At 40.5% G+C, this 11,896-nt stretch overlaps 1 protein-coding gene across 3 annotated transcripts; it reads left to right on the forward strand.

Annotated features, from left to right (window-relative positions):
• Nucleotides 1-8,141: 8,141 nt before the first annotated feature.
• Nucleotides 8,142-11,589, forward strand: LOC148017773 (uncharacterized). 3 transcript variants are annotated; one of them, XM_087662064.1, is made up of 2 exons: nt 8,142-8,537; nt 10,612-11,589. In XM_087662064.1, exons 1-2 carry the CDS (start codon nt 8,228-8,230, stop codon nt 10,614-10,616), a joined length of 315 nt encoding a protein of 104 aa, XP_087518190.1. In that variant the 5' UTR covers nt 8,142-8,227; the 3' UTR covers nt 10,617-11,589. The 3 variants fall into 3 exon arrangements, with proteins under 3 accessions (XP_087518190.1, XP_087518191.1, XP_087518189.1); XM_087662065.1 differs by lacking the exon at nt 10,612-11,589 and adding an exon at nt 8,643-10,030; XM_087662063.1 differs by lacking the exon at nt 10,612-11,589 and adding an exon at nt 10,037-10,404 and having other exon boundaries at nt 8,144-8,537.
• Nucleotides 11,590-11,896: the final 307 nt, after the last annotated feature.

Consider the following 11,896-nt stretch of genomic DNA (forward strand, 5'->3'; position numbering starts at 1 on the left):
CTGTGTTTTGCTGCTGGGCAACCTCCTTTCCATTGGGTGGTACCCTTTAAGGCTAGGTGGCAGCTCTTCTATGCTAGGTGGCATTGTTCTCTACTGGGTGGCTTGTTTTTCAAGCGAACATACTTTCTTTTGCTATGTTTTCTAAAGCTGGGTGACAAGTTTTTGACCTATTTTGATTGCATTTATTGTAGCCATATCTATGTTTTGCACATCTACCCCTCTTTTCTCAATATTGAGTCATCTCTCTCATCTCAGATACTCCCCATCTACATTGCTCTCTGATCAACATAGTGATGGATCCCATACAAGTGGAGGACATCGTAGTGATAACATCTTCTTTGTTTTCTTGAAGGCACTTACTAGAGAACCTCTATGGTCGACGAGCTATTCCTATCACTCTTTCCCATTATATTATTCTTGGGATTCTAGTCCTTGATTTTGGCATTGATGGCATCTCTTAAGCAGGTGTGCTAGTCCTACCCTCTCTCCTCACATTTGACAAGCTACATGGGACGAACTACCCTTCATGGTCGTGCCGCATGGAATGTCTCTTCGATGACTGTGACCTTTGGGATTTTGTTAATATCCCTATACCTTGACCTACCATGGATCCCGGATTCGGCAACTTTATGGGATCGGTGGAATGCCAAAGCCCACTCTTTTCTCCTTTTGAGTTATACTAATTATGTACTCATGCTACATGTTAGATGTATCCACACTATTGCAAAGATTTGGAGGAGATTGGCATCTCTTCTGAATCCTAACATTTGGGCATGGCTTATCTCTTGAGTTGAAGCTAGGATAGCTTTCTACCTCAAATTCCCCTATAATGAGGAACCACATCCACAAGATGGAGTAGATTTGGGATGAGCTTTTCATTCTTTGTTGTGGTACAGATATTTATTTGAAGGGCCTAGTTGTGACACTTCTCTCATCACCAACCTATGATGCATTCTACACTATCTTCTCACTTCTTGTAGCTAGGAGACTCTCCCTTGGGAAGAGCTAGTCCCATTGGTGCTTAAGCAGGCGGTGCATCACAACGAGCTAGATTCTAGCAGAACCCATGCACATGGTTGTGCTTATGTGGCTATATCTTTAGGTACATGACTCACCAAGTAAACGAAGGGATGAGGAAGTAGTTAGAGTCATCTTCCGACTATGTTATAAATTTTATGGGGAAGCATAGAGGATATCCACATGTCCACATTGTGGGAAAACCTCACACCTCGAGGAGAAGTATTGGAGGAAATACCCTCACCTTTGTTCAAGAGTGAAGGGTGGATCTACATTGGAGTCTTTGTCTACCTCCACTTTGTTATTGCTATTACCATCGAGTCAATGTTTCTACACATTTATCAAGTGGAGGAGCCTTCTTTGTCTATCTCATATTTTTGAGTAGCCTCTACTCATCAACAATGGTGCATCAAGTTATATGACTCCTCGAGGTGGTTTTTCACAAGATCTCCGTCTGTCAGAGGGTATCATCACTATTGGCGACATCTCTTTAGTGCCTACTAGTGGTGTTGGCACCTTGCCTTCCTTGTTTGATCATCCTCCACACCAAGCTCCATTTCTAAGGCCCTACAAACTTGGGCTTCCCTCTCTGCTCAATTTCTAGGCTTCATAGACTTGGGACTCGTGCCTTTGTGTGTCAAAGGGGACTTCCCAGGACTGTGAGGAGTTTCTTTAAGGTTTCCAACCCACTTTGGGCCTTTCCTTTATGTGGCAACTTCATTTCGCTCTTGTTTCTATGCACCTTATGGTGCCTTCAATAGTTCCTTGCTATCATTCATAGTTGGGTTAGAGGCTTGGCTTGCCCATTCTCAACTAGAGTTTTTAGGAGTCATTTGTTCAAGGCCTCTCCATTTCCTTTTCCCTTTGGGGGCCTTTCATTTAATTGGATTTTATTATGGAGAGATGTCTTGCTCCTTGACTAGCTTTCTTCATTGACGAACTTCATTGGCATTGGCACTCTTCATGCCACCCTCGGATCCGAATGTCCTTTGGCCTTCTACTACATCCAAGATTTGAGAGGAGGTGTTAGTAGTCATATGTGTCTTGTATGGTCATCTCCTACATGTGAGCCTCGTCTGAGTCCAACAATGACATTAGAAAATTTGACATTGTATTTGTCTATCATTTTATGCATTTTAGAAACTTGATATGGAGGGCACATTAGTGCATTTCTAGTTGGGAAAATTTGGCCATTTTCAGGGGTTTGACCATATTTAGGGTTTTGCCACTTTTTGTCTATATATAAGCGTCCTACCCTCCCACTTTCATTATCCATCATTGGTCCTTTGTGAGTGATCAGCCAACCCTCCTCATTCTCTTGTCCCCCTGCTGTTGTCTAGCACCCATAGTGATACGTAGAGTTGTGTGTTGGGCTTGATTGTTGGAGCCTTGTACCTTCAACCATTGCAATCACATCGTTCCTTCTCTCTCGTGTTCTCTCTTTGTCTCCTTCTTCTCTTTGTGTTCACTTTCCTCTTTCCGTTGCACACTCTCATAGATCCAAAGGACTATTTTTAGGCCAAATTTTAGTAAGTCCACACGATTGCCTATCCTTTGTCCCTTTGGTCCATATATCCTCGTGCCCTAATGTAAACTATCTCTTAAACCATGTCAACACTTTAGCATAATAGTCATTTACTTGCTATTAATGCTATAATCAAGCTATACTACATACCGCATCCACTTAGGATCCTTGTCTTGACATTCACTTCATGACTCACATGTGTGGCCCTTTGCTCATGATCTTACTTCCATTATTGCCCATGTAAGAGAGGAGTTACTGATGATGAGCTAGAGGACATGAAGAGAAGAAGAGAACTTCACATTGCCACATTCATCACTCCCTCACACTCTTAACTTCACACACTCACTCACACACACAACTCATTAAGATGGGATGGAGAAGAAGAGGAAAGAAACCTCTCATACTTGATTCAAACTCTGAAAATGGAGTTAGTATTGCTAGGGTAGGTGCTTGCAAGCTAAATAAGTGTGAGAAGACTTCATCATTCATTGTATCATCAAATGTGCTTGAAAGCCATGGTTCGAATGTGGTAGAAGAACCAAAAATTGTTGATGTGAATGTATTGCTAAGCACATTGGAATTGGATGCCTCCAGTGTTGGTTATCATTAGGGTTCAGATGTTGAGATTGGAAGGAACCAATGAGGGTGTATTTTTAGATCATGATTTGTGCCTATAAGCAGTGATTATATCAAACAAAGCAATGAACTGTGATGTTGCATTAGATAAAGTGGAAACAATTGTTTTAGAGTTTGTAACATTGAAACTTCAAACTACTTGACAGTATGATCTTCATCAACTGAAGGTGGCCAACAAAAAAAATGACAATGTGATCTGAAGCTGGAGAACTAGCTTCACTTACATAAAATGTAGAATCTTCACCATGGTGGTGGTCAAATGATATACTAGATAAAGGAAGAGCTCTTGAACTAGAGGAAGAATAATCTAAACAACCATGATCATGAAAACCACATAATATTTTTGGAGCACTTAGGCCACTGAGATCCATTCAGGTCTTAATGATTTGTGGTAGTCGATTTCACATTGTAGATTGAAATTGAAAGCAATTTTATGAAAAAACGGTGATGTTGTTGACTCAGTTTCAGACATGGAGGCCTTGCTAGCCACCTCAGAAATCTGATATACATTTGACATAAGTTTATCTTACATCTTTGGAAAGGCTAGTAAGCAGGGAAGCAACACTTGATTGATTAAGCTCAATTTCTTTAAAAAGGTTATGAAAGATTGAACTCTCACTTTCTATTGTGGCTTATCATCATATCACAAGGAACAAACCTTGGTTCATCATTCAGAATTGAGCCATCTGCAGGAAGGCCAATTGTGTATGTGTTATTTGTTACATGCTAAGATGAGCATGGACTATCATTTACAAAGCCTATCTACATGAGTTAAAAAGGGTCTTGATGTGACTAATGAAAACCATTTGGGACTGCCTCTCACAGATCAGAAAGTTCATCTCAAGGGTTAGATCTCTCATTTGGCTGTAACACCCACATGATTCAAGCATCATTGATGTTTTGGATAATTTCCACAATTAGCACAACGACCTGGCATACTTCCTAATGTAATGGGCACTGTTTTGGAGCTGAGGAAGTTTCATAATTCTATGGTGAGTTGAGGAGGTTTCATGCTTTTGTGGTATATCACTTGCAACTCCAAGTAGAGTTTTATCATACTTCTGTGTGGTACATCACTTGTAGCTCCAAGTAGAGTTCTAAGGTTGAAGTGACCAAAAAATACCTTATGGAGTTACTCAGGTATCAATTGAAAGGCTAAGCTACTGGTAATGAGAGCTTGGGTGGTACGTATCTATGCAAAATCATCCTGTCATTGGACATACACTTCTTGCTTGTCCTCTACAATTTCAGCACAACAAAGCATTGATGTGGTTGATATAAGTTGCTCTATCTTTCAAATATGCCATATGAGCTTCTATTTCAGCAGCCACATCATATATTTCTCCCACTTGGCTCATATTAATGACCACTGTGTGTTTCCTGAGATTATGGTGTCATTGCTTGGGCTATAAACAACAGACTGTCCCACTCCAAGGAATCAATAGCCTATTGTAGTTCTAGCTTACCTTCAAGTCTAGTCAGTGCTTCTTTGAACATAGTAACTTTGATTTGAGTACCATCTTTACCTCAGGTTAGCTGTGCCAGTTTGCAGAGACAGATCAACATTTAAGAGAGCATCCCAGAATGGGTAATGATCACTTAGATGTAGATTTACTAAAGAGATTATTTATGCTCACCTATTTACTCTACAAGGATGAGGCTGCAGATTCCATTACAATAGAAACAGAGTCCTCTCCTCTTCATGATTTTCAAGTGTTTGGGGTGATGAGGTTAAAGCCTCCTAGTTTTAGTTGTGGCACCAATAGTAGCCAAGTAAAGATGAACTAAATTTACTAAAGGGCTTGGATAGTTGAGTGGTTAAGGAGGTTTTGCATGTTTAGCACGCTTGTTTAGCAACAACAATATAAGAAACCAAACTTTGCTACTAATTTGCAGCAGTCATGAACACGTTCTTGTCACTACTCAGGAGACTATAGTGCATTTCTCCTAGATTTGTGCTGGTATGACTGGTTGTGGTGGCTGCTAGAGTGTTGGGCTTTCTCTCAAAAGAAATGCACAGTTTTAGACATACACACAGTACTGTACAGGAAACATGCTTGAGAGTAGACTGATCATGAACAAGATGATGATGGCTTTTTTTTTTTGCTACTCATTAAAGCCCTGGTGAACAATTCATTTATCTGTTTCTGTGAATTCAGGGCCATCCAGTCCTTTGGCTTTAGACAACTCCATAGATTCCTATAAGGAGCAAGCAATATGGATCCTTACACTATGACATATGATTGCAAACACTACTATCTTGTATATCAATCAGTAACATTTGAGGTTTCATACTTCTATGAAGTGACACAAAGGCCTAATCTGTGAGTTGTGGATTGGAGGGCAATTAGATGCAATTCTAGCTTACTTAAAGAAGAAGGCAGTGCCGAATAAGATCAATCAGTTTGTATGGTCTCCAGGTGATGATTTTACAGGGACTGATTTCCATTGGCAATGTGATTATTTGTGGTCTAACTAGTAAAGGTTGAGAGGCAATAGCTGAACTATTAGTTGAGGACCTCACCCTCTATGCTGAGACAACTTATTGTAAAGAATGCCATGAGATCTATGTTCTTGTATAACTTGTGAGGGTTTTTCGATGATTGCATAATCGTAGCTCAAAAAGGATATACAAGATTGCTAAAGACCGAGCCTATTTGACATTTAGTAATTGGAGCAATAATTGCTGCATACATTGAAATAGGTGTTGCATTGGACAAGTAAAAGTAAGCTCTACACAATTTGTTGAAATCATGTTTCAGAGGGTGATACAAAACCTGGATGATCTAGACAAATTTGCTGCAAATTTTGTTCAAAGCATTGAGAAATTAAGGGAAAATGTAACAACTCCCACTAAGAAGGAAACTATTACTAGGCATATTCTTGAGCCTGTAAGGACTAGAATGGAAGCTAGGATTGCCATTGGTGTTCACACTCAAGCTATACCTTTGCTTGTAGCATTAGTCAGGTCAGGACCAATGGCTGCAAAAAGCATTGTTGTAGGCATATTCAAGGCATTATGTTAGGAAGATGAGTGGAGTGTGAAGATGCTAGATGGGGGATGCATACCTCCATTACTTACCTTGCTGGAAATTGCCTCCAGAGGTGCTCAATTTATTGCTGCTCTCACACCATCCTTGATATCCTTCAGGAAGGGATTATAGCTGGAAATTGTCTCCAGAGGTGCTCAATTTATTGCTGCTCTCACACCATCCTTGATATCCTTCAGGAAGGGATTATAGATCATGTTGGTTGTAAGACTTTTGTTATAGAGGACATTGTGTTGAAATTGTGGGAATTACCGCAAACAAACTAGAGGTTTGAACCCTTTGTTCAAGGTATGATAACAAAGATATTGCAGATTTTATGTGATCCTACTGAATGATTTTGGCCAGCAACACTTTACCTAATGGGTGGACAACATGAATACTTGATACCATGTCATGATGGAGATGAGCTAGACAATCACCAAGAAGATGTACAAGTTGATGACATATCACTTGAAGAATCACATGAGGAATTCATGGATATAGATTGTTATGTTGAAGGTTTTGAAGTCTCAGAGCAACCTCATGATAATCTTGTCGGGCATTAGTGTACATTTAATTAGGGTTTACAATAGCCATTGAATGCATTTGATAATAATGAGTACCTTGATCATGGTTACGATGATTAGTATGTGTTTGATGATAATGTAACACATGATGTGGGTATACATGAAGATGAGGATGGCATTGTACTTCCCTATGATCTGAGAGATTATGGATGTGATTATGGACTCAAGTATGAGGATACTTCCATTTGACCCAAGTGGATTGGAGTATGTGATTGATGGCCATTCTCTTCTCTTGGACAATCATTATATTAGAATACCTTTTGATCTAGGAGGTTATTGGATTGCTTGGGGACCTCATTTAGACTAGCATCCATCTTCAGGGCAATTTCTTCTCTTTGGTAGGCTCTTTTGACTGAAGATTGGTTATCTATGGCTGTATTTTAGTGTAGGGAAGATTGCAGACAGCTCAATATTTTACACCAGGTTTTACTCTGAACTTTGGACACCAAGACCCAACCTACATGGGTTGCAAGCACTTACCAGGAGCCCTGTTTTGATGTGTAGCACACCTTGATTGGAGTTTTCAATAGAAAATTGTGTGAGATTTACTCCAACAAGGTGTTGTATTAGACAACTTGTTGTCATTATTTGTAGATGCCTTTCATGAAGTTATGGTGGCCAAATTCTCAGATCCATCATCCTACTTGGATGTTTACCTGGTCTATCTGACTTTTCATTGTACCAGAGTAGTACTATGTTCTATTCTTATTCTATACCTTGTAATAAGTCCTAAATCTTGTTTTTGAGGACAAAAACATTCGGGTAGGGATAGAATGTAAGAGAGTGGGTAGGGGCATATAAAAGGGACAAATGACATATGTACATGACATCATTTTTTACACAATAATACAACTTTATCCTTTTTTTCTTTAGCTCCTCTTGTCCTTTCGTGGCTGGCATCCATCTCTCTCTTTCTTTCTCTCTCCTCATCTAAAATTTCTCTCTCATCTGTACTCTTCTTCTCTCTCTCGTGGAGTCTTCTCTCTTCTCTTAGGTCCCTTCATGACATTGAAACACGCGTTCTCTTTTAGACGCAACAATGCGAGTTATGGAATGCTAGTTGATGTAATATTGGCTCTTAACCTAGACATGGCACGGCTCTTACAGCACATCTTTACTATTAGTTAACGAGAGGTGGGGGCAGGTGCCACGTGACAGCCCTCCACCTCCTCCACAAGAAAAAAAGAGAACGCGGGGGCGGGTGCCACGCGTCCAGCACCCGAAGCGCCGGCCTGAGTCTAGGCGTGGGGCGTCTAGTTGCATCTTAAAAGGATGTCAATCAACCTCTTCGGATAATTCAATGAAAGATATTTATCTGCTTTATTTGCCCTTTTAAAAGTCCGAGGAAAACGAATTGAACGGACACTGATACACGTGTGTCACACACGCTGGATGGGAGAAGAAGATGAAACAGTGGTCATTTTTTGGACGCAATGGCTGCCGTCTTCTTGAATTCGCAGCTTCTTCTGTCAGACTGGGCCTTGGTCACACCACCGAGGAGTGGGAGGAGGAGGACCAGGACTGCTGCGGCGGTTAGGGCTATGCACGTCAACAGAGACAACGGCAGCATCACCAACACCAAGGAAGAAGCAGGGCCTTCTTCTTCTTCTTCCTCCTCCTCGTCCTTTCTGCAGGACCAGAAGATACCGTCCAAGAATCTGTCTCTGGAGGAACTCGACGAGCAGCTCGCGTTTCTCAGCCAGAGGACCACGCCTTCTCTCCCTCCCCCGGCCGTCTTACCAGGTTCTCTCTCTCTCTCTCTCTCTCTCTCTCTCTCTCTCTCTCTCCGATTTCTGGTTCCGAATCCCTCAGATTGAAACATAGTCTTAGATTGAAACGTATTCTCAGATTGAAAGATAATCGTGCGCTAAAAGTTCCTGAGTCGAGCAACTGGATTTCCTCTCCTATGAAACAAATTCCGTCAAGGGCTTCCATTTTTTGGAGAAACTGTTCACAAATCAACACTCACATATCCTCACCAGTAGCAAGTAGTGGCACAATCGCACTTAGAGTTTAGAAACATCCCGAAGTATAGCTTCTTCCCATCCCATGGGACCATATAGTCACATTGAATGTCAATTCGGGCGTATCTCTTATCCACATTCCTATCCCATGTTACTATGAATGCTCAGGGAGATTCCATGGCTCCAATTCACAACCAGGTTCCTTCTGGCCTGTAATTACAGAGTACAAGCTAGTCATTTGCTGTTATGAACTGTTTTGTTTGGATTACACACTGCAAAATGCATGGATTGAATCCGAGGTCTGATGAGCAAGAGCATGAGCTCAGTTGCTTTAGATTAGCCAGAACATAGGTTTATGATAAGCCATGTGCCGTGAGATCTACCAAAGTTTGATGCTAACAAGAAGCAGGCACATCAGCGTGGATGTTACTTTGTATGTGACATGTGACAGATGGTAAGCAGCAGGTTCAGAAGAAGTTTGACATGGAGATCTTGTATCAACTTATTCTAAAAAGGATGGATTTTTGCCAATTCTATTGATAAAAATGGGCAATATTACAATGGTTAAGATTTGACATAGAACTTAATAAGAATTGGTAATCGATCAAATCATGTCAAATTCTTCTTTGTCCATATCTCATGCGCATGTAATTATCCAGTTTCAGTAAACCTTCTTCGCAAAACCGGGATATATTTGAGCCACAAGATCGTGATTAAGAAGTTTGTTAGGAAGAGGGGTCTCATTGGGATCAACTCTGCATATAGGAGTTGGTTGATAGCTAAAGAGATGTGGACTGATGTCCTACCTGGGCTAATGTTTGCATAAACTGATGGGAGAATTCGATGCAATGCTGAATGAGGGTAAGAGATGATTCAAACTCTTTTGGAAAGAAGTGTTTGTAGGCTGACCTGTAGGAACAATGGCGAAGCCTTAAGACTTCCAAGTAGGTCTAGTTTCATGCGGTATAAAACTCCAGGGTTACATGAATCTTTATTAATACGAAATGGAATTTTGAAAAAGATAGCAAGGAGGGTTGGGAAGTATTAGGGAGATGGTAATAAGGACTCTTGAGGTTTAGAAGCTGTGTGTTCCACTCACTGTCTTGTATGCATATCTGCTGTATTTCTTATGGTTTATAGCATCATGACTTGAGTGTTTTACGTGCAAGGTGGCCATGAGTGCTTTGATTGGGAGTTGGACCTTTTGTAAACTTTCTTGACTGCCTTGTGACACGAGGATTTTTTTCCTGACATGATACCACTGTCTGAATGGAACAGATCAGGAGAGGGCAGATGAAAACAGGGTTGAATGGCCTGAGATCTCTGATGGTTTTTTGGTCTTCCTAGGGATAGCTCTTCTTCTAGTTACTGTCATAAACAATCTGCTATTCTTTCAATTTGTTAAGATTCCTGCAGACAAGGCAGAACAAGAGAAGGCAGAACGAGAAAAGGCCCAACAATTATCCTCTATTACAGGGCTTAGCACTCAAAGACCAGGTGTAAGTGACATCAAGGATGCGCCACAACTAAATAGACCATGATAGCAGTAAATTTACAGACGAGCTTGCATTATAAAATATGTACAGGAGCCCAGTGGTTGTATCAAACTGATCCAAGCCATGTAGTAAAGGCATTTTGTTATCTTCATTCTCTTCCAGCCAAAGCATATTTGTTAAGATCTGATGGATATATGATTGCCTGCTATTGTGTAGCCCTCTTGTGAAATTCTGTGTGCTTTATTATAGGGCAACAACTTGAATGCATCATAAAGAGAAGCAAGGCATTTCATTTGTTCCTTGGTTCAAACAACATAATGTTTTTCAAGGAGATAATGTCATCTGTCATGTGTTCAGATTGAAAAGGTTCAAGCTGTAAGATCTGCTTAAAAGAGTTGGTGCTATCTGTGACCAAAGGTGTCAAGTTATAATAAATCCAGTTGGAGCAAACTATCTCAATATGCTGCCACTGTTTGTGGCATACGAAAGCCTATTTTGTGGACATCTCTAAAAAGTATTTTCAGTAGTAGTATCTTTTATCAGAAAAGCTGTAGCAACTATCTTCTGTAAAAACACTGTCCAATTAGTTTTGGGCACTGAATATCATGTTACAGTGACAGGTGACTTGCATTTAAATTCACTTGATCAGAATGTGGCTTAGCTGAATTTGATTTCCACACTCAAGTGGGATTTGTAGCTAATGCTGTTGAAGTAAACTCTTGCAAGCAGACTCTTTCTTTGGTATTTTAATTCTTTTTGGAGTGGTTGTGCTGGACTCAAATGGTATTCAATAGTGCTACAATGCATCATGTTGCAATACTTTGTTTTTGTTTGAACAACAAACTTCTCTGATATGTATCCAAGTGGCTCACAGTAGATCAAAATCTTTGATAACAAAGGATACACCAGCTTCATCAACAGTGACTTTTGGCTCCCAAGCAGCTACTGACAACCGTTGTTGGCAAGCAATGCTTAAGGTGTTTCACCACTCTTGAAATCTATGTTAATGTCTTCTGAACCAAGTGGAGAGGGAAAGATCAGTACCACCCAATGCTTTTTGTATTTGATGGATTGCTCTTTTGATCCTGCCATGTAGGCAGAACATAGGCATGACATTGCTTTTATTGAGCCAAACTTGTTAAATATAAACCATGTTAACTCTAACTTGCATTATGTAGCACAAATGGATTGGTTTAAGAATGAGGACAAAGTAATTACTAATGTGTCAGGCCTTTCTTTTGTGACTCTTTTCCACCAAGTTTTCCTCAAAAGGACAATGGCCATTGGTGCTTTGCTATGAGTGAATGGTAAAGCAGCTGCCTAGGAGCTATGTAATGATGATAAATCGTGTTACCGAGTTTCCCGCAGCACAGAGGAGTGGAAAACGGAAAAAAGGAAATAGCAAAAAAGGCGCAGGATAAAAGCAGAAAAAGTCGCCTTGACCGGTAACCAGACTCTGAAAAATTTAAATGTTCGGGCACGACTCTCAGAAAGTCTCAGTGTCGCCCCGAGGCAACAAAAGAGTAAAAGGCACACCATTAAATATGGAAGCGCTCTCGAATCCTTGTAAAAGAGCGCCAAGCTTGCTCCTGTGCAAATTGTACGCATTAGTTGGGAATAGGATGAAATTAGAATGGTGGGA

Source organism: Lygodium microphyllum, chromosome 21 (genome assembly GCF_053477565.2).
Source record: "Lygodium microphyllum isolate KBCC chromosome 21, Lygodium_microphyllum_v1.1.10, whole genome shotgun sequence".
Lineage (NCBI taxonomy): Eukaryota > Viridiplantae > Streptophyta > Polypodiopsida > Schizaeales > Lygodiaceae > Lygodium > Lygodium microphyllum.

Coding starts and splice junctions, on each gene's coding strand:
- LOC148017773 (XM_087662063.1), top strand. CDS start 8,228: ATGGCTGCCGTCTTCTTGAATTCGCAGCTTCTTCTGTCAGACTGGGCC. Junction 8,538..10,036: donor TCCCCCGGCCGTCTTACCAG/GTTCTCTCTCTC, acceptor TGAATGGAACAG/ATCAGGAGAGGGCAGATGAA.